The sequence below is a fragment of the Anomaloglossus baeobatrachus genome, chromosome 4 (assembly GCF_048569485.1).
Source record: "Anomaloglossus baeobatrachus isolate aAnoBae1 chromosome 4, aAnoBae1.hap1, whole genome shotgun sequence".
Lineage (NCBI taxonomy): Eukaryota > Metazoa > Chordata > Amphibia > Anura > Aromobatidae > Anomaloglossus > Anomaloglossus baeobatrachus.
The window spans coordinates 278,517,633-278,544,307 of record NC_134356.1 but is presented as its reverse complement, the minus strand read 5'-3'; the positions used below and the strand labels follow the sequence as shown (position 1 = coordinate 278,544,307).

General features: G+C 46.4%; 1 protein-coding gene across 1 annotated transcript in view; it reads right to left on the bottom strand.

The window, feature by feature from the left end:
* NUP107 (nucleoporin 107) overlaps positions 1 to 26,263 on the bottom strand; it is a 145,215-nt gene extending 118,952 nt beyond the window's left edge. Inside the window, exons 1-3 of the mRNA XM_075342464.1 lie at positions 26,118 to 26,263; positions 13,713 to 13,801; positions 1,776 to 1,856 (exon numbers count right to left, since the gene is read on the bottom strand). Coding sequence (XP_075198579.1) covers positions 1,776 to 1,856; positions 13,713 to 13,801; positions 26,118 to 26,224 — 277 coding nt within the window. The 5' untranslated portion in view covers positions 26,225 to 26,263. The remainder of the gene's footprint in view (positions 1 to 1,775; positions 1,857 to 13,712; positions 13,802 to 26,117) is intronic.
* Positions 26,264 to 26,675: the final 412 nt, after the last annotated feature.

Here is a 26,675-nt window from a genome sequence, read left to right as displayed (position 1 = left end):
TTTTATGTGAATCCCTATTCATGGCCAGGAAAGTCTAAGCATTACGGTGGATGGGCAGCTCTCCCCCTACGGTGCGGGCATGGATGGAGTTAGTGAACACAATGCTCCCCTACGAGCAAACTGTGTACCAGAATAGAGGGTGCCCGGAGAAATTCACTAAGGTGTGAGACATGTGGAACTCCTCCCCATTGACATTGGCTGACTAACTAACTGCAGTCCCTGTGCCTATAACTGGTCTAAGTATGGTAATGATGGCACACTGGTATAATTTGTTAACATTCGAGTTGGCACCAGTCGGCAGAAATGGTTAACTATTGTTTATTGTTCTTTTTTTGTTGTTCTTGTTGTGTCTATCATAGATTCCAGGTACAACAACTAAACAGTCCTTTTTTGTTGTATAGCATCATAGAAGCCCTGTGGTGAACAGCTATTTAATATGGCATCACACATAAATGGGCTTATTCGGTTGTTTCATTGTATACTTGTGCGCACATATTTTATATGCCTTGGAATGGTACCTGTAAATTTACCTTGCTGTTCAAATCAACAAATTTAAAATATTTCTCAGTCAAGACATTCCTAACCACAATAGTATCCATAAATTACACACCAAAGATGACCAAATATTTCAATACAAATTAAAGGGAACCAATCACCAGGATTTTCGTATATAACCTACAGCCAGTGCTATACTGGCAATATCAGTATAAGTCTGATTCTTTTCATACCTGTAGTGGTCAGCTCGGATGTTTACTTTTTTTGGATTTCAAAACCTAAAGTTTATAAAATTAGCAGCTTGTTGAGTGACATCAGCAAAAGGAGCAGATAATATATTCATAGTTATTCCCTCCCCCTGTTAGACTTAGCATAAGGATTATACAAACGATTCACTGTCTCTTGCAGGACCTGTGGTGAGGTCATACCCATGTGACCTGGTATCCAATTTTGTTGCCTGAGGCCCCACCCCTTCTGGTCCCATGGGTATGACCTCACACAGGTCCTGCAAGAGACAAAGTGAATTGTTTGTATAATGCTAATTCTAACGGAGGGAGGGGATAACTATGAATATATTATCTGCTCCTTTGCTGCTGTCACTCATTAAGCAGCTAATTTTATAAACTTAACTTTTTTGGATTTCAAAACCTAAACATCTGAGCTGACCACTACAGGTATGTATAGAATCAGCCTGATAGTGCCAGTATAGCACTGGCTTTAGGTTATATATGAAAATCCTGGTGATTGGTTCTATTTAATAGGGAAAGTACAAGTTTGGCATGAATGACAGCAGTCACTATGTCATTGCAGACATTTGAATCCTCATATTGTGCGCTGTCAGAATTCTCTGGTGCAGACAGCAAGACCAGGTGGTTATGGGACCGCAAATATGCAATACTCATACTTACGAACATATGCTGATCAGACGAGCGCAGCCTCGTTCATTTCACTTATATTGACAAAGGCCGCACACAGTCAAAATATGGTCAGAGGTATGCATATTGCATACTTGCGGTTGCTCACTTCCGGCAGTGGAAAAAACGGACAGCATGCACAGTGTGTGTTATGAGAATATGTAAGTCTACAGTAACAGTGTAACTGCAAACTTTCATACCAAACCCTTTCAGTTTGAATGAGTAATTCTATGTGCCAATGCTTCCAAAATTATTGAGAATAATGAGAACACTGTCATCTGTGACTATTATGTCTACCATTTTTGACACCTTCTAGTTGAATACATAAATCTTTATGACCCTTTGATATTTTTTTTTTTAACTTACTGTTTTGTCGGAGGTGAGATACAGGAGTCCTAGCAGCAATGGAGGCTCTTGTTGGATTAGATCCACTCCAGCTATCATTAGCTGTGGCAAGTCGTTAAGGAAAGATACTAAATTGGCACTTAGCACTTGGGAGAAGTGGCTTTGCTCCTAAGGGTAGGACCACAGCACAGTTTGCAAATCTACTGTTTATGGCTGTGTTCAATGGCATTACTGTGAACCCACTAACAGACCCTTAAATGGGTATTCTCACAAATTATGTTGATTTGAATCATTAGATTTTGGAATAATAATAATTTCCACAACAGGGACATGGTCTGATCATATCACAGCTCTTGGGCAGGAAAGGAAGTAAAAATATACAGACATTACAGCACAGGATTGTAAATTATTCTTTCATTTTAAACATTTAAAAAAAAAAAAACACAAACAGGTAAATGCTTTACTTCACAGAAAGAATCAGCTGTGATCCTGTGCTTTGCTATCTGTATACTCTTGTGAGTCCTCCGCTGCCCAGGGGATGTGCTATGATCAGACCTGTACTGTCAGACACTGCTACTACACATTACATATCAGGGACACCTACATAACATTATCCAAGCACAGGAACTTTTTTTTTTTTTTTTTAAAAAAAAACACATCCAATTGTAGAAATTATTATTATTGAATCTATTGATTCAATTCAACTTTAAAATGAACTTTGTTCATGGGAACACTCCTTTAATCATTGCAAAATGAGTTTGTTTTTTTTAATTTAAGTTTTACCTGCAAAGCTGTGCAGCCGTTAAAGGGTTGATCTAGCTCTGCTCACTTCTGCATCAGGAGATGCCAGTGACATCAAGTCTTTATAATGCCGGTCAGTGCGCATGCGCCATTAGCAGGTATCATGCTTTGGAATATTACAGGGGAATGGCATCTACTGTGTCCTAGAAGATATCTGTAAATGTGACCGTTTTCAGTGTCATATCTTCATGTGAAAGTGAGATCAGGTTCCCACCACCTTTTACTACATATGTCAGGTGGCTTGGTTGGGGCTCTTCTCTGAAACCCTGAAAAATGGGATTCAGAGTTTGATTTTAATGAAGCAGATGGAATCACTGCTGAAAATGAGAACAGAAAGAGAACAAAAAGACCATTTGCTTCATTAAAATCAATGACCCCATCAGCACCTGTGCCTGAATCCCATTTTGCAAGGTTTTAGATGAAAGTCCGAAGTCACTGACTTGTGACTAAAGAAGATTTAAAGGGAAGGTGTCGTGCCCGAAAAACAAAAAATTTAAATAACTGAAAAAATGTAATGTATTAATGTTTTGTTTAAGTATTTTTTTTTTCTTTTTTATTGAGCAAAAATATATATTATATATATATATATACATATATATATATATATATATATATATATATATATATATATATATATATATATATATATATATATATATATATATATATATATATATATATATATATATATACACACACACACACACACACATACATTATATATATATATATCATACACACATACACACATACACACATACACACATATATATATATATATATATATAAAAAATAAACAGTTTTATATTTTCCACTCAAACACTAGGGGGAGCAGCTGCGGAAATCCTACTAAAATCCTACTGTAGAAACAGCTCACATTACAGCTGCAGTAAAAGTGGGCAGAATCTGCTATCCTGTGTGTGAAATCACACCTCCCCCTCCCAATCTGGGGATTTCCAAAAGGATAAGGAAAGATGAAGTTTAGGATCACAGTGCGGAGTCATTTTGTTGGTGACCACAAATGTCTAAAGTGTCACCATGGAAAGCTACATAAGGCTCCCCACATAGCGTTCTGCACGCCCCAGTCCAGCAATGCTCTGCCGCATACACGCCCACCTGCAATGTTCTGCCACACGGACGCACACAGTGTGTGTGTACACTTTGTAGTGTATATACTTTGTGTGACCAAGCACCCATCATGAGGGCAGCGGAGCCAGCTTGTGTATGTGTATATGCTGTACACTATGTGTATATACTATATACCGTGTGAACACTGTGTATATACTGTGTGTGTGACCGAGCAGCATCATTACGGCGGAGCCAGCGTTTGTATATACTATACACCATGTATTGTGTGTATATACACTATACACCGTGTATACACTGTGTATATAGTGTGTATATACTGTGCGTGTCAAAAGTGTCACCTACCATAGTGCACAACGTGCAGCAAGATACAGTATGCTGTCCAGAGTCCAGATGTACATTGCAGCTGACGATGGCCACTTTGCGCATCAAAGTTAAAGGAGCGCCATATGTGTGACCAGCATTCAATGTTTTGGGGGGGTGGGGGTCATGGGTTTCATATCATAGCATTTCTGTATGCAAGGTGTTGATTCGTATTGAATTGATGATGCCCTACAACTTTGTAAGTCACTATTTTTCTCTCTCGTTCCGTTTTCGAGATAAAATAGCTAACTCAGTTTTCCACCAGGTGGCACTGTAGGTGGTGTCATTGCGTAGCGCATGGCTACTTTACTATACCTAGACACCACTTCTATGCCTATAGCTGCCGACGTTCTCAAGTTAATGGCGGTGGACAGTATATGGGTGGACACACTGTATACTATATACCATGTGTACAGTGTGTATATACTGTGTGTGTGACCAAGCAGCATGAGGGAGGCGGAGCCAGCGTGTGTATATACTATATACCATGTACTGTGTGTATATACTATATACTGTGTGTACATACTATATACCGTGTGTACAGTGTTACAAGAAAAAAGGTTATTCCAGGAGGACCACTTATGTAGGACCGTTTAATGCAAAAGAGGAAAAAGAGTTTTTGTAGTGCAAAGAAATGCAAATTTTATTCAAGACATGAAGTGAACATCTTTAAAAACACTTAAAACCTATCCGAACCGGGTATTGGCAATGTTACATTAAAGATCCCTGGATCAATAGGCCATTACATACAGAATAAGTGCTAATCATAGTAAATGCCCCATATTTACACAATATCATAAGTGGCGCATGATACCAGAGTACTGGTCAATATACATACAGTGTGGAGTTATGGGCGCAGTGTCCACATAATAGGAAAAACATTAACCATAGCCAGTCACAGGGGGAAGCCTCATAAAAACACCCTACGTACGTTTCAATATCTTTGTTGAGGTATTCAGATCTTCATCAGGGGAAGGATTCCTAATGTAGGAACGTGCAGGGAAGATAAAGTTGGCAAAACTTGAAATAGAAGATCCAGGGCGGTAATTCCAGCAACTTGGTCCAGAAATGTGAGTAAAAAATGTCTTTTATTAGTTGACACACATTAAAATAAGTCCATATGGGTAACAAAAAAATTGTGTTCAGACAGAGGACGTGTTTCGAATGTCTAGTTCTTACTCAATCTCAATCCCTGTCTGAACTCAATTTTTTTGTGACCCATATGGACTTATTTTAATGTTTGTCAACTAATAAAAGACATTTTTACTCACATTTCTGGACCAAGTTGCTGGAATTACAGCCCTGGATCTTCGTGTGTACAGTGTGTATATACTGTGTGTGTGACCGAACAGCATGAGGGAGGCGAAGCCAGCGTGTGTATATACTATATACCATGTACTGTGTGTATATACTATGTGTATATAATTTATAACGTGTGTACACTGTCTATACTGTGTGTGTGCCCGAGCAGCATGAGGGTGCAATGCTCTGCATGTACGACCACCTGCAATGCTCTGCCGCGCGCACACACACACACACACACACACACACACACACACACACACACACACACACACACTGCGGCAAGGAGAGCAGGGGTCCGGTACACTAGTCACACTGGCTGACAGGTGACAGGCCGGGGAGGGGTGGTGTCATTGGAGACGGTAGCATCAGCGGCGGGAGAGGGTGGGGGGGAGGGGCGCCGGTCCACTACTCACACAGGCCGAATGGGTGACGGGGAAAAATGCTGCACACAGCACGACCGCTGTGAGCTGCAGAAAGATGGCACTGATCTCCTCCCTCTGCTGTGATCTGGACAGCCCAGGGGGCGCATCCATTTCACAGCAGACGCCTTCTCTAATGTTACTAAATGGGGTCAGATTCCAACCACTGTTCTCTATGCACAGGAAGCTGCCATAAAGGAGGTGAGTAACTGTCGTTACAAACACCAAATCCATGATGGCAGCCTCCAGTGCTTCAGTAAAACTAAAATTAAATAAAAACTAAATAAACTGTTTAATTTTGTATTAAACATATATTTCATAATCACTATTATTAATACAAAACTAAAAAAACGCGACACCTTACCTTTAAACCTGGCCTGAGTGGCACTGGAATAACCTTTTGGCTATGTGCCCACGTGAGATTAAACCTGCAGATTTATCTGCGGGAAAATCCGCGGATTTTCCAAATAAATCCGCAGGTTTCAGCAAGTACAGACACTCCCCATGTTATCCTATGGGATATGGGAAGTGCTGTGTCCATGCTGCGGATACGTGCGGCTGCGGAACATGCTGCAGATATCCCGCAGCCGCACGTAATTCCATGTCAATTCTTTGTGCGGAATTACCTGCGGAAATCCCGGCCCTCCACTATGGAGATAGAGGCCGGGACTTCAGCAGGTAATCAGCAGGAATGTCTGCAGGTTTTCTGCAGATATTTCGCTGTACTACCGCAGCTAAAAATAGCTGCGGATTCCGGCGAGCAGCTGCGGGAAACCTGCGGCCGTACCTGCGGATATATCCGCAGGTGCGAGCTCCCGTGGGCACATACCCTTAGGGTTTGCTCACACGAGCATTTAACATGGCTGAGTGCTATTGGATGTTTTTTTCTGATAGAACTCAGTCCAATGTTAAACTATGGAAGTGTTGACTTGCACTTTTTTTTCTCATGCCAATATAGCATGAGAAAAAAAAAGAAAAAAAAATAAAATAGAAAAAAAAACCCCCAACATGCTGAGAATGCATCCGATAATTGGATGACACGCACCCATACAAGTCTATGGGTGGATGAAAATCATCAGACTGCACTTGGATGGCATCCGAGTGCAGTCTGATTTACGCTGACAGGAAAAATATGGAGAAATTACATTCTGTCTTCTCCAAACCTGTACTCCAATTTTCATATACGAGATATAATCGGATCACAGTAAATTGACACTTGGCTGAAACTCTTCAGTTTGAGCAGTGTCATTAGCGTAATTGGTCCGATTCTCTCTCATAAGAGAATCATAACCAAGGTGAGCATACCCTTCAACTATAAATAACCATGTAAAAAGCACGTTGGTGCAGTTTTTATCTATTCGCTCTCGGCAACAATAATGACAAAGTAAGTTCAGCAGTATGGAGGCGTTTTGCTAAGGAAGAATCGAGACTAAGATTTGTGGAGTCAGGAAGCCAAACTTTGACTGTCTTAAATAAATCAAACATATACCACAGTAAAAAACGGATTTGTGTGTACTCACCATAAAATCGTTTTCTCTTAGCCATCATTGGGGGGACACAGGACCATGGGTGTTATGCTGCCTATCCATAGGAGGACACTAAGTAGATGCAAAAGCATAGCTCCTCCTGTGCAGTATACACCCACTGGCCGGGGCAGGCAACCTCAGTTTTACTACACAAGCAGTAGGAGAAAAAGCCAGTAAAAACTTACCTCAACAGAGGAACATGAGAAAAAAAAAAAAGAGTCATAACCAAATAAGGTACTGAGAGAACCAAGGCCCAACAGGGCAACAGGGTGGGTGCTGTGTCCCCCAATGATGGCTAAGAGAAAACGATTTTACGGTGAGTACACAAAATTCCGTTTTTCTCTGACGCCTCATTGGGGGACACAGGACCATGGGACGTCCTAAAGCAGTCCATGGGTGGGAAAAATAAAAACAAGACAATGCAACCCAAGGACTAGGAACCAGTCCCAGACAGCATGGAGCACCTACTGAGAGAGGTGCTCTACTGCAGTTTGCAGAATTGTCCTACCCAGATTTGCCTCAGCTGAAACCTGGGTATGGACTCTGTAATGCTTTGAAAACGTATGTAGGCTAGACCAGGTCGCAGCCTTACACACCTGTTCCACTGAAGCCTGATGCCGAATGGCCCACGAAGCGCCAACTGCTCGCGTGGAATGAGTCCGTAGCCCACTAGGAATGGGCTTGAGTTGCAAGCGGTAAACTTCCTGGATCGCAGAACGAATCCAATGAGCCAGAGTCGCCTTTGAAGCTGCCTGTCCCTTCTTAGGCCCCTCAGGAATGACGAACAAAGAGTCCGTTTTCCTAAAAGGGGGCTGTCCTGGATATGTAATATCTGAGAGCTCTGACGAGGTCTAACGAATGCAGAGACCTTTCAACCCTATGAACTGGGTGTGGACAAAAGGAAGGCAGAACAATGTCCTTGTTCAAATGAAACGGGGTAGGAACCTTTGGAAGAAAAACCGGAAGGGGGCGCAGAACCACCTTGTCCTGCTGAAAAAAAATCAGAAAAAGCTCGTGGCAAGAGAGTGCTGCTAGCTCCGAAACCCGTCTGATGGACGTAATTGCCACCAGGAATGTTACCTTCCAGGACAGAAGAGCAAGGGAGGATTCCTTGAGAGGTTCAAAGGGGGGCCTCTGGAGACCGTCCAGAATGAGATTGAGGTCCCATGGTTCCAGCGGCCGTTTGAACGGGGGAACTAGATGGGAAACGCCCTGGAGGAAGGTCTTGACCTGCGTTTTTTGAGCCAGGCGGCATTAGCAGAAGATTGAGAGCGCTGAGACGTGCCCTTTAAGGGAACTGAGAGCCAACCTGCAGAAGATCGAGAATTCTGGGGATGGCCAGAGGCAGAGGCTGGACGTTAGTTTCCCTGCACCATGACAGGAAGATTTTCCACGTACGGTGGTAAATGTAGGATGAAGCAGGCTTTCGGGCGCTGATCATGGTGGAGATAACCGTGGGGGAGAATCCTGCTCTTGTTAATACCCAGGCCATGCTGTCAGCTTCAGGGCTCTGGAGTTTTGATGGGAAATGGGCCCTTGGGTCAGCAAGTCTGGGATGTCTGGAAGGCGCCACGGTACGTCTACGAGCATTTGTACTAATTCGGCGTATCAGGCGCGCCTGGGCCAGTCCAGTGCTATCAGTATCACCGGGACTCCCTCTGCCTTGATTTTCCTGATAACCCGCGGCAGCAGAGGTAGGGGTGGAAATATGTAAGGCAGGCGGAAGTGGAGCCAGGAGCAGACTAGAGCATCCGCGCCAATGGACTGCAGATCGCGTGACCTGGCTATGAACGCGGGTACCTTTGCGTTCAACCTTGAGGCCATTAGATCCACGTCTGGTGTACACCAGCGAATGTAGATGTGTAGGAACACTTCTGGGTGGAGAGACCACTCTCCGGCGGCCAGGCCTTGGCGACTTAGAAGTCTGCTTCCCAGTTCTCTACTTCCGGTATGTGTACCGCTGATATCACTGACCCCGTCAATTCGGCCCAGATGAGGATCCTGTGGGCCTCGAGATAAGCTGCCTTGCTGCAGGTGTACCCCTTGGCGATTGATGTAGGCTACAGCTGTCGCATTGTCCGATTGGACTCGAATCTGATGACCCGCTAGCAGAGGGCAGAACGCCCTGAGCGCGAGGAAGATCGCGCAGATTTCCAGGATGTTTATGGGTAGGGAAGACTCCTGGAGCGTCCAACGTCCTTGAGCAGTGTGGTGCCGGTACACTGCTCCCCAGTCTAGGAGGCTGACGTCCGTGGTCAGGACCAGCCAGTTTGCTGGGAGAAAGCTCTCCTCTTCGATAGGGATGAGGACCGAAGCCACCAGCGGAGTGCGTACCTGACTGAAGGCGTCAGGTGACGATGTCTGTCCAGGGAGAAGGGGCTCTTGTCCCAGGCCGCTAGAAGGGCTAGCTGCTGTGGGCGGAGGTGCAGTTGAGCAAAGGGTACATCCATAGCCGCCACCATCCTGCCGAGCACCTTCATGCTGAATCGAATGGAGCGAGACGGAGGACGTAGAAGGCAGCGTACCGCTCGTTGAAGAGCAATCGCCTTGTCCAGGGGGAGATAGATCAAGCCCCGACAGGTGTCCAGGGACATGCCCAGGAAGGTGAAGGATCGTGATGGGATCAGGGATGATTTGTCTAGATTCACTAGCCACCCTAAGCGGGATAGGGTGCCAACAGTGATCTGTACGCTGGTTGAGCAGTCGCGGAAGGAGGGGGCCTTGATGAGGAGGTCGTCCAAGTAAGGGAGAACGACTACTCCCCTGGCGTGAAGGACGCTCATGGCTGGCGTGAAGGACGCTCATGGCGGCCGCCATGACTTTGGTGAAGACCCTTGGTGCGGTGGCAAGGCCGAAGGGTAGAGCTACGAATTGAAAGTGGGAGTCCTGAACTGCGAAGCGGAGGATCTTTTGGTGATCTGGGGCGATGGGTATGTGCAGGTACGCGTCCTTGATGTCTAAGACGAGGAATTCCCCTTCAACCATGGATGCAATAATGGACCTTAGGGACTCCATTCTGAATCTCCGTACGTGCCCATGTTTGTTCAGGTGTTTGAGGTCCAGGATGGGTCGAACTGACCCATCCTTTTTGGGGACCACAAAGAGGGTGGAATAAAAACCCCTGAACTTCACGTCGTCCGGGACAGGTACTATCACTCCTGCTGTTTGGAGCGAGTGGATTGCTGAGAAAAAAGCTTTGCGTCGTTTTCGAGCCTTTGGGGGGTTTGAGAGAAAGAACCGACTCGGGGGTCGGGTCCTGGTAACCGGAAGACACAAGGTCTCGCACCCATTTGTCGCCTGAGGCGGCAGCCCAGATGTGTTGAAAAGAGCCGCAGTCGACCTCCTACAATGAGTGTGTCTTCCGAGGTGCCGAAGGAGTTATGAGGGGAGAAAACGTCGTGGACGAGTCTCCCGAATCCTGGACTGTTTCTGTCTAGGCTGCCATGACGAAGTGGGTTTCGGGGAGAGCTGAGAAGGTCGGTCCCTGCGTAGTCCGCGGCTTGTGGCCGGGACAGCACGGGATGTCGACCAACCAATGAGTTCCGAAGGAGCGGAACGAGGACTGTGAACGTCTGGTGAAGGTCGTCCTGGACTTCAGCTGGGGGAAGGAGGTACTCTTTCCTCCCGTGGCGTCAGAAATGAGCTTGTCCAGACGTTCGCCAAACAATTGGTCTGGAAAAAAAGGGAAGGCCCGTGAGAGACTTCTTGGAGGCAGAGTCCGCTCGGCATTGTCAGAGCCAGAGAGCTCTACGGATGGCTATGGTATTTGAGGCGGCAAAAGCTGCGCAGGTAGCAGAGTCCATGGAGGCCTGCATGAGGTACTCCGCTGCAGCGGTAATTTTGAGCTGTTACCTCTGTGAAGGTATGAGTGAACTGGGATTCCTCAAGCGAAGTGTTAAGGGATTCTGCCCAGACCGAGATCACCTTTGCAACCCACACAGAGGCAAAGGAGGGCGAGAGGGAGGAACCCGCAGCCTCAAAAGCAGAGCGGGCGAGGTGCTCCACCTCTCTGTTGGGTCCTTGATGGAAGAACCATCGGGTAAAGACAGGAGCATCTTTGTGGCAGGGCGGGAGACCGGGGGAGAAGGGGGGGGGGGGGGGTCGACCGAGGGCGGATCGACCCAGCCCTTAGGGGCAGGTGAGGCAAAAGGGTACCGGGACTCCATGAGTGTTCGGTTACCGAAGCGCCTGTCAGGCTTCTCCCTTTGCTTTGTGAGGATATCCTGAAACTCTGGGTGATCAGCGAAAACCTTTTGGGGTTTCCTTGCCATCTTAAAGGAGACCGCATGGTCAGTGGTAGTGGATGGGGGATCCTCCACATGCAGTGTTTGGTTGACTGCTGCTATAAGGGAGTCTATTGCAGTTTGATCATCTGGGGAGGATGAAAGCAAGGAATCCTCCTGGTACAATCAGCATTCTCCCTCCTCCAGCTCTTTAGAAGCCGTGGAGCGTGTGGGAGAGCCTGCCCTGTGTGCTCCCGAGGCAGAGTCATGGGGTCATGAGAGAGTGCTGGAGACACCCGGCCGTGTGCTCTTTTCCTGATCCCTGCAACCGGTGAAGCATGTGCCCGGATTACCTCAGAAGGATCCTCCATAGGGGTATCCTCAGGCTGCGTTCCGTCCAGGGACCCAGAAGGGTGTGGAGGATGACATTGTATAGCCAGAACCAGGTTCTGTGACAGTTTTTCCATGGATTGGGACAGAAACTGTGCCCATTCCGGTGGGCTGGGAGCCCTAGGCTCTGGGCTGACGGTTGCGGTGGCGGGGGGGTCTTGGGGGGGCTATAGGGGCACAGGAACCACAGAGAGAAGAGGAGTGTTTACGTGATAGCTCAGCGTGGCAGGCAGTGCAGGCTGAATAGTAGACTATGTGAGCCTTAGCGCTCTTAGTGCCCTTAGAATTCTGCATGTTCCTAATAGGAGTATGCCAGGAGGGGGAGCAATGGTCAGCAGAGCTACAAGTGAGGCAAGTACCTCACCAGGATCAGCCGATGGCCCTGCGTCCTCAGGAAGGAGTAAGCTCTGTGGAGATCTTCGCACGCTTTCCGGAGGGAGGGGGGGTGCTTATCGCACCCGCGGGGGGGCAGGGCTTAGCGCTAAAAGAGCGCCAAGAATAAGTCAGTGTGCCCCCCTGCTGTCGGTAGCAAAAAACGGCGGGAAGGGAGCTTCTGTGACATCTCCCTTCAGTCAGCACACAGCTTGTCACCGAAAGATAATCTCTGCCGGCTTTCCTGCAATCAGAGCATGCAGCTGGAGCAAATAAACAGAGCAAATAAACAGTGAGTTCGTGAGCTCTGGGCCCTCCCCCCGCCACCGGTAAATCTGTGCAGGATTCTCTGCAAACAGCGAGGGACTTCCCCCCCCCTCCTCCAGCCAGCACGCAGCTAGGGAAGGAATTAACACTGTGTTCAGGATCCCTGGGGCTCTCCTCCTCACAATCAGCAAGGGACTTTCTGCACCGTCTTTTCTCCCTTTGTCTGGGAAACCAGTCAGGGGGGATCTCACCTTAAACACTGCTTCAGTCCAGGCAGTGGAAATAGCAGAGTCAGCCTGCCGTCCGGTCACAGTGTAATGTTCAACTCAGAGCCTGCAAAGAGGGGCTGAGGAATTGTGCTTCTGCCCTGGGCTCTGGAAAATCGGTGTCTGTGGGACCCGTCGTCCAGTGAGATGCAGCCCAGGATCCAGCGTCGCAGGAGGGGGTACGTGGAGGCAGCACCCCTGCCTCCTACAGACACTAAGCTAAAACTGGGCTTGCCTGGCCCGGCCAGGGGGTGTATACTGCAGAGGAGGAGCTATGCTTTTGCATCTACTTAGTGTCCTCCTATGGATAGGCAGCATAACACCCATGGTCCTGTGTCCCCTAATGAGGCGTCAGAGAAATGAATGTTATCAGGCCTCAAAAAATTCAACTTGTTGTGAAAGAAAATGTGGGATGGGGTATACATGTAGCTAAAAGTGACTACCATTTCAGTTTATTGTTTTAACCCTCTGCTAGACTATAAATGATAAAATGTTAAAACCTGGAAACCCCTTTAATGATGCAATAATGTATAAGCACCCACACAATTACTAAAACAAGGATTCACATATCTTCCTCATCAATGGAGAGCAGGTGTGTTCAAACTCATCTCTATAGGCCTGGCAAACAGCACAGAGCTATAACTCCGCTATCTTCAATAGTCACATACACTATAGAGTGGAAATACATCCAGGGCTCCAATAAAAAGGGGAGCATAGGACCCCCAATCTATAGATAGATATGGATCAGACCTATGCGACCTCGCCTATTTAGCGGTTATGCTATCCAGTGGATACCGAATATTTGATTCTACTAGAAGATGCTTTTATGAAAGAAGTAGCCCTGACACAAGGAAATCCTTCCTACTTAGAACTTGAATATGATAACCAAAAAGAAAAAAAAAAAACTAAATTTGTCTATAAATACACTACTAAAGGATACAGGACAATCTTTGATGAGAACTTTGCCGTCGAGCTGTCCTGGAGACTTCAGCCTCCCGAATAACTGGGGACATATCCCCATGTGTCCTCCTGTAAAATAAAAATTGGATAACAGCAATGAGTTATCAACGATCATTTCCGTATATGATAAGGAAAGGTACACAAGTCAAGCAGAGCGCTGGAAAAACACCTGCTATTGAACTATGGGTAAACTACGTAACAGAGGAAAAATGACATTAGGCCTTTATGTAAAGTCAGTCATTTAAGAATCTATGCTGCCAGTGATTAGCTGCAGCAAGGAGTTCTGGGTCCTGCACATTACATTGCTGCACACCACCAGAACCGCAGGGGTTTAAAAGGGTTCTGTAGGACCTGAGAGTCTGTAACCAGCCTAGAAGAGGACAGTTTTTGCTCTTATTTTATTCCTGCTTCTCTTAATTTTACATTTTCTTATTTATTTTTTTTTTAATTGACCATACAGTTCGAGTTATGGGCCTTTTTTCATTTGATGCTAATTTTATGATCTACAGTACATTGGATATGGAAAGTATTCAGACCCCTTTAAATTTTTCACTCTCCTTCATTGCAGCCATTTGGTAAATTCAAAAGAGTTATTTTTTCCTCATTAATGTCCATTCTGCACCCCATCTTGACAGAAGAAAAACAAATGTAGAAGTTTTTGCAAATTTATTAAACAGGAAAACCTGAAATATCACATGGTCATAAGTATTCAGACCCTTTGCTCAGACATTCATATTTAAGTCACATACTGTCCATTTCCTTGTGATCCTCCCTGAGATGGTTCTACTCCTTGGGGTCCAGCTGTGTTTAATTAAACTGATAGTGTAGTAAATGAAGACACTGAAGGGTCTCTCAGCGCTAGGAGTAATAAAACTTCAGTAGGTAAAACAATAAAACCTTTATTGCTATCTACGGCCACAACGCGTTTCAATAGTCACGCAATCTTCATCAGGTGGAGCCAGAACGCGTTTCAATCGTCACTATCTTCATCAGGTGGGGAAGACAACGCGTTTCAATAGTCACGCTATCTTCATCAGGTAGAGAGACAACGCGTTTCAATAGTCACGCTATCTTCATCAGGTAGAGAGACAACGCGTTTCAATAGTCACGCTATCTTCATCAGGTAGAGAGACAACGCGTTTCAATAGTCACGCTATCTTCATCAGGTAGAGAGAACGCGTTTCAATAGTCACGCTATCTTCATCAGGTGATGAAGACAAGGCGTTTCAATAGTCACGCTATCTTCATCAGGTGATGAAGACAACGCGTTTCAATAGTCACGCCATCGTCATCAGGTGATGAAGACAACGTGTTTCAATAGTCATGCTATCTTCATCAGGTGATGAAGATAGCATGACTATTGAAGCGCGTTGTGGCCGTAGGGGGCAATAAAGGTTTTATTGTTTTACCTACTGAAGTATTATTACTCCTAGCGCTGAGAGACCGATCAGTTTCTTCATTTACTTCCCTGATCTATATCCTGCTGAGGATTGACAGCAAGAACAGCTCTGGAGTCTCCCTTCCTTTGTTTATCAAAGATCTACGCTTGTCAGGTTACTAGTGAACCTCCAGGACATGCGGTGACGTCACTCCGTTGGTCCTGTCACATGACCGCAACTGGGAACTCCCACACAGCTACCTCTATGGAAGCCATCTCTGGTTCCAGGGAGCACACAGCTTGTTCCTTCTGCTATTACCGGGGTTGTGCAAGGTTGCACAACCCTACAAAGTGAGCGCTCTTGCTTTAGAAATTATCCCCTTAACAGTAGGTTCTTCACAGCACTTTTTCTATTTGTTTTTTTGCATCTAATTAAACTGATAGGACTTGATTTGGAAAGCACACACCTGTCTATATAAGACCTCACAGCTCACAGGGCATGTCAGACCAAATGAGAATCATAAGATCAAAGGAACTGCCCAAGGGGCTCAGGGACAATTGTGGCAAGACACAGATCTGGCCAAAAATGCAAAATAATTTTTGCAGTACTAAGGTTCCTAAGAGCACAGTGGCCGCCATAATCCTTAAAGGGGTGGTTCACCCATTTTTTTTATTTTCTGTATGAGTTCTACTTACCATTCTAGGCATTTTCTCCATTGGCTTCTGTTTCCATTTCTGGCACTGAGCGGCGCTATCCTGCACGCTCAGTGCCTGTCACATGACCCCCTGGAGCTGTGGCCGCCGGCATCCTCTGACGTCCCGGCATTTCCGGGCTCTCAAACAAGACGGGTACGTCAGAGGAGGCTGGCACCACTCAGATTGACAGGGCTGTGGGCGGTGACTACCGCACGGCACAGCCCAGCATCGAGGGGAGGATCCGGAGGACGTCAGTGTGGAGCCGGCTAAGCGTCCTGCAGATGGTGAGGCACGGGGCGCCAGTGTGCAGTACAGGGGGGGTTCTTCAGCTGAAATCCCCCCTACACGTAAGTATCTGATCACACTCCCCACCCGCCCGCTCTGCTGCGATGTCAGGAGAGCGGCCGGTGTCGGGCAGTGTGATCATGTGCTCCTCCCAGCAGCACTACAGGACGCAGCAAGACACTGACAGGCATGTCACCGCTGTGCTCTGCCATCTGTCCTGCTGCATGGGACCAACTGTCTGCACTCTGTCACCTGCACCATAAGTCACAGAGTGGAGACAGTTAATGACAGAGCACCTCTGCCCCCCTCTCTTCTTTCCCCACTCTCTTCTCTCCCCCCACTCTTCTCCCCCACTCTTCTCCCCCTCCCTTCTTCCCCCTCTTCTCTGCCCCCCTCTTATACCCCTCCCCTCGCTCTCTCTTTTCCCTCGCTCTCTCTTTTCCCTCGCTCTCTCTTTTCCCTCGCTCTCTCTTTTCCCTCGCTCTCTCTTTTCCCTCGCTCTCTCTTTTCCTCCCCCCCCTCGCTCTCTTTTCCTCCCCCCCCTCGCTCTCTTTTCCTCCCCCCCCTCGCTCTCTTTTCCTCCCCCCCCTCGCTCTCTTTTCCTCCCCCCCCTCGCTCTCTTTTCCTCCCCCCCCTCGCTCTCTTTTCCTCCCCCCCCTCGCTCTCTTTTCCTCCCCCCCCTCGCTCTCTTTTCCTCCCCCCCCCTCGCTCTCTTTTCCTCCCCCCCCCTCGCTCTCTTTTCCTCCCCCCCCCTCGCTCTCTTTTCCTCCCCCCCCCTCGCTCTCTTTTCCTCCCCCCCCTCGCTCTCTTTTCCTCCCCCCCCTCGCTCTCTTTTCCTCCCCCCCCTCGCTCTCTTTTCCTCCCCCCCCCTCGCTCTCTTTTCCTCCCCCCCCCTCGCTCTCTTTTCCTCCCCCCCCTCGCTCTCTTTTCCTCCCCCCCTCGCTCTCTTTTCCTCCCCCCCCTCGCTCTCTTTTCCTCCCCCCCCCTCGCTCTCTTTTCCTCCCCCCCCCTCGCTCTCTTTTCCTCCCCCCCCTCGCTCTCTTTTCCTCCCCCCCCTCGCTCTCTTTTCCTCCCCCCCTCGCTCTCTTTTCCTCCCCCCCTCGCTCTCTTTTCCTCCCCCCCCCCTCGCTCTCTCGCTCTCTCCTGGCATAGTCAGTACAGAAATCTCTCCATCGTGGAGGGGTGAGAGGGAGTAATAAACATGGAGCCCCTACTGTGTCTGTGTATTTATTTCTAATAAAGTAATTTTCTCTGTGTGATGTCTTTTTTTTTTTTTTAAACCCTTTATTGGAGATTCTTAATGGCCAGGTCAAACTTGGCCTGACATTAAGAATCTCGGGCTTTATACCAGCTGGTAAAACATAGCTGGTATTAACCCCTTATTACCCAGCGTGCCACCTGCCACCAGGGCCACTGGAAGAGTTGGATACAGCGCCAGAAGATGGCACTTCTATGAAAGCGCCATTTTCTGGGGCGGCTGTGGACTGCAATTTGCAGCGGGGGGCCCAGAAAGTCTGGGCACCCTGCACTGCGGATTCCAATCCCCAGCTGCCTAGTTGTACCTGGCTGGACTCAAAAATTCGGCGAAGGCCACGGCATATTTTTTTTTTTAATTATTTCATGACATTCATGAAATAAAAAAAAAAAAAAGGGGCTTCTCTATATTTTTGGTTCCCAGCCGAGTACAATTAGGCAGCTGGGGGTTGGGGGCAGTCCGTAGCTGCCTGCTGTACCTGGCTAGCATACAAAAATATGGTGACGCCCACGTCATTTTTTTTTAAAAAGTTTTCAGGCAAAAACCTTTATAAAAAAAAAAAAAAAATGCTTCCCTGGATTTCTATTGCCAGTGAAAGTAACACCAAGCAGCGGGGGTTAGCAGCCAGTAGCTGCTTGGGTTACCCTTAGAAATAGAAAATGCAGCGGGAGCCCACAAACAATGTGATTTTTTTGTTTTTTTTTATTTTTAATGAATTTTTTAAAAAAAAAATTGACATGGGCTTCGCCCATCGAGCACCGGAGCATTTTACTGCTCAATTCATCCCAAGTAATCAGATGACTCCAGTGTCGGCTGATTACTTGTTCTGTGTCCCCCTTCATCCATTGCAGCGTGTACGGGCTGTGAGGTCAGCGGAGTTCAGTCCAGCACTGGAGTCAGCTCATCTGAACTCAGCTGAACTCCAGCCCGCACACGTTGTGATGGATGCAGGGGGACATAGAACAAGTAAGGTCTAAGCCACACGGCGAGAAAAACAGTGCGAGTGGAGTGCGATAAAACATCGCATTCCACTCGGGCCAATATTAGCCTGTGTGTTAGCGTACATGAGCGATTATTTTCTCTGCCCTAATTGGACCGAGAAAACAATCGCAGCATGCTACAACTGTAATTCAAGACTCTCTCTTTTACCCATTCAAGTGTATGTGGTGAGAAAAAAAAAAAAAAAAAAAAAAAAAAAAAAAAAAAAAAAAAAAAAAAAAAAAAAAAAAAAATCGCACTGCACTTGCGGTACATCGGTGGACTACGGAGGAGAGAGGGAGAGAAATCCCTCCCACTCCTCCTCAGTGCTGGCCCACCCCTCGAGTGGCGGACCGCCCCCGGCAGCTGAGGTCTGCTCACACAGTCGGACCTCAGTCGCAGGGACACACGCATGACACTCAGCTCTGATGTACTGAGTGTGAGCCGAGTGTAATGCGAGGGGATCGCAGTAATCCCCGTGTGGCCCCAGCCTGATCGGCCGACACTTGAGTCAGCTGATCTGAACTCCTGTACACACAGCCCGCACACGGTCACATGTGATCGGCAGCAGGCAGCGACTGCTGTTAAGGCTACATTCACATGACCGTTCCGTTTTTGCGGGCCACAAAAATGGTCCTTTTTTTTCACGGAAGCATCCTAGTGGCATCCGTGTGACATCTGCGTGCCTTTCGTTTTTTTTGCGGACCGCAAAAGACGGATGCAGCAAGAAAGATAAATAGATGAGTAGATATAGAGATGGATAGATAGATATAGAGACAGAGGGATAGAGGGATGAATGAATGAATAGAGGGCTGGATAGATAGATAGATAGATAGATAGATAGATAGATAGGAAAGACATATATAATGTCCTACCCCCCGCATATTCTAAGCTGGCACCCTTTTGTGACTTTCATGTGGCACTAAGGTGCTTAGTCTTGTATTTAGCCAAAAAATAAAAAAAAAATGACATGCAGTCCCCCTATCTTTTGTAGCCAGCTAGGGTAAAGCAAACGGCTGCAGCCTGCAAACCACAGCTGGCAGCTTCACCTTGGCTGGTAATCCAAAACAGAGGGCACCCCACACTGTTATTTTAAATTAACTAAATAATTTAAAACAAAAAACATGGGGTCCCCCGAAATTAGATCACCAGACAAGGTAAAGCGGACAGCTGTGGTCTGGTATTCTCAGACTAGGGAGGTTCACCATTATTGGACACTCCCCAGCCTGAAAATAGCAGGCTGCAGCCGCCCCAGAAGTAGCGCATCCATTAGATGTGCCAGTCCTGGTGCTTCGCGCCAGCTCATGCCGTTGCCCTGGTGCGGTGGCAAACGGGGTAATATATGGGGTTAATACCAGATGTGTAATGTCACCTGGCATCAAGCCCTGGAGTTAGTGATGTCAGGCGTGTATCAGATACCCGACATCACCAACCCAGGCAGCGCTGTCACAGAGTTCAATGACCGCCGCCTTCACAAACAAAGTATCGCGAGCGGCAACGATTAGTCACAGTCTCTGGTCGACAGCGAGAGGTGATGTGACAAGCGGCGGGCATAGAAGGCAGTGACGACCGGTGACGTCAGGAGGGCAGGACTTCATCACCGTAGGTAATGAACTTACTAACCTCCTGACGGTAGCGCTTGTCATCCCCGCGGCTGCTGACACTGCAGTGTGAGCCGCTGCTGACACTGCTGAGCAGGCAGCCGCGGGGCTGGGGCTGGAGCGGGACACTGACTGCACGGGCACCCAACGGAAGTCACATGGAAGTGCTTCCGTGTGGCTTCCGGGAATTTTGCGGACCCAATGACTTGTATTGAGTCACGGTTCGTTATTACGGAACAGAATAGGACATGTTCCATAATAACGGAGCGGACATACGGCATCCGATGTGTTTTTTTTGTAGGATCGGATGCACATGGAAGTGCTACCGTGTACCATCCGATCCTACACAAAAGACATTGAAAAGATGGTCCTGTCTGTGGGGCCGCAAAAAAACAGGAACTGACCAGGACAAACGGAACGGTCATGTGAATGAGCCCACCTGCAGCCATTGCAGCGTGTGCGGGCTGTGAGATCAGGAGTCAGCTGACTCCAGTGCCGGCCGATAAATTCTGTGTCCCGCTGCAGAAGGATCCGGTAAAATAGCGGTTGCATGCGCTGTACATTTAATCCACAGGATCTGGTCATATGTGGTTTGCGGATGATACGGACGACAGACAGACAAACTAGACAAGAGGGAAAAAAGCAATCTCATCACCCCGTCACTTTTTTTCCCCCAATTATTTTTTTCACATGTTGCGCCGGCTAATAATCATAATTTCTGTACATACACACACACACACACACACACACACACACACACACAATCCACACAGGGAGGAGGCTTTGGGTGGAGAGTGGGGGTGTTACACACAGTGGGTGTATTAGATAAGCTAGACACCGCCCTAGAGCCACAAAGAATTCTGGGACTTGTAGGAACTGAACACAGGAAGTCAGAGGAGAGATTAACCCCATCAGAGTTGGAGCCAGCAATGAGCATGTGCTGCTAGTGCTCAATAAAAGGTAATTTTGCTGAAAAAACATAATAGATGTGTTAAGGGGCACATATTAGCAAGATTTATCAGAAAAAAAAAAAATCAGTTTTGGTAACTGGACAACTTCTTTAAATGGAAAAATTTTGGGACCACCAGAAGTCTTCCTAGACCTGACCGTCCAGCCAAACTGAGCAATCATGGGAGAAGAGCCTTGGTGAGAAAGATAAAGATGAATCCCATGATCAGTGTGGCTGAGCTCCAGAGATGCAGTAGAGAGATGGGAGAAAGGTCCACAAACTCATCTATCACTGCAGCCCTCCACCAGTCGGGCCTTTATGGCAGAGTGGCCCGATGGAAGCCTCTCCTCAATGCAAGACATTTAAAACCCGCATAGAGTTTGCAAACAAAAAAAAAAAATACATGAAGGACACCCGGACTATGAGAAATAAGATTCTCTGGTCTCAAGAGACAAAGAGATAGAACTTTTTAAAGGATAATGCTAAGCAGTATGTGTGGAGAAAACCACCTGCCCAATACAATCCCAACAGTGAAACATGGTGGTGGCAGTATCATGCTATAGGGGTGTTTTTCAGCTGCAGGGACAGAACGACTGGTTGCAATTGAAGGAAAGATAAATGGGGCCAAGTAGAGAGATATCCTGAAAGAAAACCTCTTCCAGAGTGCTATGGACCTCAGACTTGGCTGAAGGTTCACCTTCCAACAAAACAATGACCCTATGCACACAGCTAAAATAACAAAAGGAGTAGGTGCAGAACAACTCTGTGTCCAGTCTTGACTGGCCCAGTCAGAGCCCTGACCTAAACCCAATTGAGCATCTCTGGAGAGACCTGAAAATGGCTGTCCACCAACGTTCACCATCCAACCTGACGGAACTGGAGAGGATCTGCAAGGAAGAATGGCCGAGGATCCCCAAATCCAGGGGTGAAAAACTTGTTGCATCATTCCCAAGACGACTCATGGCTGTACTAGCTCAAAAGGGTGCTTCTACTCAATACTGAGCACAGGGGCTGAATACTTAAGACCATGTGAGATTTCAGTTTTTCTTATTTAAAAAATTTGTAAAAATGTCTACATTTGGGTTTTTTTTTCTGTCAAGATGAGGTGCAGAGTGTACATTAATGAGAAAAAAAAGAACTTTTTGGAAATTACCAAATGGCTGCAATGAAAAAATGTAAAGGGGTCTGAACACTTTCCGTACCCACTGTATACTGCATTTACAAAAAAAAATAAAATATTCAAACAGCAGCATTCTACACCGAATCCCCTATGAATAAATAAAAATACATTCAGTATTGCTGTGTTATTAAATTACAGGTTATCAAAATAGAAAATTAAACTATATGGTACACACTGTTAGGGTGTGTCCCACGATCTGCGTTTGTTGATTTTGATGCTGCAGAATTTCTGCACCTTCGTTTACTTGCTTTTTTCTTTTATTACATTTCTGTGTGCAATTTTAACTCTGAACTTTTTGTCTGCTTGGTTTGTCATGCTTGAAATAAAGCTGCTTTGTCTTTGAAAATTCCTGCTATTGACATTCTTAGGTGAGAATTTCGTGTGTTTTTGATGAGTTTCCGACACAGAAACACACTAAAGGCTTAAGCCACACGGCATGATAATCAGAGCAAGTGGAATGCGATGTTTTATCGCATTACACTCGGACCAATATTAGCCTATGTTCTATGATACAATAATCAATATATATTGGGTAGAAAATAAAATATATTTATTGGAATACAACTTCAGAACACAAAAAATATATATATATATATATATATATATATATATATATATATATATATATATATATATATATATATATATATATATATATATATATATATATATATATATACACACACACATATACACACACACACACAAGATATATAAGTAATCTACTGTATTACAGATTGTGTTCTGAAGTTGTAAATTTTTATGATACAATAATCAAGATATTTGGATAGAACATAAAATATATTTATTGGAATACAACTTTAGAACAAACTGTAATAAATTGTAAATATGCAACACTATGTAATATACAGTAGATTACATATATATCTTGTGTATATATATGTATTACATATTGCATTACATATTTACAATTTATTAGTTTTTTGTGTTCTAAAGTTGTATTCCAATAATTATATTTTATGTTCTATCTAAAAATCTTGATTATTGTATCATAAAAATTATTAAATGTCTGATGTTCACATTGTACTACAATACATTTTTCACTTAAATATAAGCATTATACTAAATATTATTTAGTAAAATATTCAGCACATTCTGCATTGCACTACTGTCCCCAATTTATTATATATTTTAGGAGTCTGAGTCGGTGCATTTTATACCGACTCCGACTCCATCAAAATGAGCTCCGACTCCGACTCCACAGCCCTGCCCAATCGGACCGAGAAAACAATCGTAGAATGCTGCGACTGTAATGCGATCCTAGATTCTCCCGCACCCATTCAAGTCTATGGGAGGAGAGAAAAATCGCGCGGTACACCGGTGTACTGCGAGTGCAGGGCGAGAATGGCAATAGCCGGCTCTGGAGGAGAGAGGGAGATAAAGCCATCCCTCCCTCCCCTCCGCAGCTGAGGTCCGATCACATGATCGGACCTCAGTCGCAGTGACACTCGCATGACACTTGCCTCCTGCTGTGCTGCCAGCGTGAGCCGAGTGTCATACATGGATTGCAGTAGATCTCTATGTAGCCCCGGGCTTGCAACGCATCTGCGTTTGTAGCTCCAGATTTTCCGCATCTAATACAAGTGTATGGGGAAATTCCGCACAAAAAACTCTGCATCCATGCAAGAGAAATTGTCATGCGGATTGGAAAAGGCACCGCAGGTCAGTAAATGCTGAATAAAAAAAGAAGTGCAGTGGGCAGATTTCTATAAATCCCATCCACTTTGCTGAAACTGACACACTGCGTTTTTGCATCAGCAAAACTAAGCTGCTTCAAAACCACGAGTAAAACCCATAATGGGCACATATCATAAAAGGGTTTTTTTTCACCACCAAAATAAAAAAATCTATGCAAGTTTTGCAATCTCCATTATTCTACTGACTTGGAGAATCACAAAAAAGAATTGTTCTTTAAACCTACAACTTGGTCCTGCAACAAACAAGCCATCATGGAGAGGAAAGAAGACAAAAAATTGATTTCTTGCTCTTGAAAGATGGGATTGGAAAAATGTAAAAATGAAAATTAGCTGTGCACGCAAAGTTTTAACATGTTTTGTAGGCATTTTAAATCGCAGATTGGTGGGTGTGTGTGTCCTTAGAGCCCTCCACTGATTGCTCAGAAGACAGGCGTGCACAACCCCGGCCTGAGCGAGTGGACGGAGCAGAGGTCAAATTCAATTTGAAAGTCTAAAGGGTGCTTTACACGCAGCGACATCTCTAGCGATCTCGTTAGCGATGTGACACACGAGATCGCAGATAAGATTTGCCGAGATCGCACATAGGTCATTATTTGTAGCGCCGGTCACATCTCGGCAAATCATATGTGTGATCTGACGTGTTACATCACTAACGAGATCGCTAGCGATGTCGCAGCGTGTAAAGCACCCTTAAGAACTCATATAGCATGGACCACTAATGAATGGACTAACCGCGGCTTACCTGAGCGTGACAGCCTCATATACTTCTATGAGGCTGTCATGCTCTGGTTAGGAGATGTGTGGTCAGTCCACGGACGTCTGTATAAGCCCTGGGACATTTTATTGAAGCCGTCATAGCTGCTTTGTGCACTCCTACCTCCTCCCAAGCATCACATTTCTTCTGCACACCTGATCTTTTGAGAGATTGGTGGGAGTCTGAGGACACTGACATCTGCCGGTATTTAAAGTACCACCAAAAAAAATAACAAAACGTAAACATTTAGGTGCTCTTTAAAGAAGGACAACTAATCTTCACAATACACCGTCAATTAAAGATGAACACTTCAATTTGCTCTGCCCTGGTCCGGTCCACCGTAGCAGCTCGTCTTCATTACTGTGCCCGGGATCTTCAGCACCTACTATACCCTGTATGGCTGCTTTCACACATCCGGTTTTTGCTGAGCGGCACAATACAGCGCTTTGCAGAAAAAACGCAACCGTTTTTTTTTTGCCGCCGGTTGCGTTTTTTCCGCATAGACTTGCATTAGTGGCCTTGCATTGCGTCCGGTTTATGCCGGATGCAGCATATTTAGCCCATGCGGCGGCCGGATGGAACATTGCCTGGCATGTTTTTTTGTGCGGCGAAAAAAAACGTATCGCTCCGGATACGGCGCAATTTACAATGCAAGCCTATGGACGCCGGATGCGGCGTCCTGCGGCAAAAAACGCATCCGGCAGCGTTTTTTTGCACTGCGCATGCTCAGTATCTAGCCACATCCGTCAAAAAACAGACGGGCCGCATGGGAAAACTTATGCAACAGATCCGTTTTTTTCGCCGCATCCATTGCATAGGTTTTTGAGCCGCACTGCAAAAACCGGATGTGTGAAAGCAGCCTGATGCTCTGTCAGGACACGGCCTAGTGAGCACCAGAGGTGTCAGGCACAGAAGACCGGCTGTCAGGGAGGACTGGACACTGGACCAGGGCAGGGCAAACTGCTCACATCTACCTTCACTATATATGAGCAGTGATCCCCCCTCTCTGATTTACTAGGTATAACGGCTGGTCCTAAGGGCGCCTTGTGCCTGGTACTACAGATAGTGTCATGAGCGGGCTGCCATTCCCTGTAAATATCTTCAAGCCATACAAATAGCTCATTTTTTATTTATCCCCTCGCCATAAACAGGATGAGAACAGATCTGTATTCTGAGCCCATATAAGCCTCACTCATCATCATTGTGGTCCAGGACGATTTCCAATATGTCGGATTTGGATTAAATTCACACTGACGACCACAGAAAACCTGTTTTTGCTGCATTTGTAGAGTGACTAATGAATTGGGACCTAGGCAAGGAAAGGAAAGTGAAGGCTGGTGGCAGGGCCGCCGTAATGGCAGTGTCACAGAGCCAGACCAGATGGGACGCTGCAGCACTTATGTGTCGCCTCAGGCGTTCACACACGATTGCTGGATATTCACAACTTCGCCTATATAATAAGTGTGTGCATAACATTAGGTCACCGCATGTATGACAATGACAGCCAAGCAGGAGCCCGCCAGGCCTCACACTATGCGCCCTGCCATGTCCGCCATACAGTACTGCTGTAGCCGCCCGCGCCGCTCTTTACCTGTCCATGATGTCCACACACGAACACAGACTTCCCGCTAGGCAGAAGCTGACAACCTCCTCAGCCACAACCAGTGAGAAGCGCAGGCCGCCGGAAAATGTCACCATTCTACGCGCCAACTTCCGGGCTACAAGTAACTAGAAGCCATGTTTATGAAGGGAACATGCCAGGACTGTGGTACTGCGTGTGGAAACGGACTGCGCATGTGCGGAGGCAATATCTGTCTGTCAGGCGCTGTAGCTTGCGGCACACATTACCACAGCACATGTATGCTGATCTGTTTCTTCATCATAACAGACTGGTTAAATCCCAGTGGCTAGAAGGAGCTTGGGCGTGGCCGGCTTGGATAGTGGGCGTGGTCGTCTTGGATAGTGGGCGTGGTCGGCTTGGTTGGTGGGCGTGGTCGGCTTGGTTGGTGGGCGTGGTGAGGTTTCTTCCCGTCCACACTATAATCATGCATGGGTGGCTTTGCCCTTAGGCTATGTGCGCACTGGGAAATGAAATTTCCTTGCGTAAATTCCGCATGCTCTCAAAGATTACCGCACCCGCGGTAAAAAA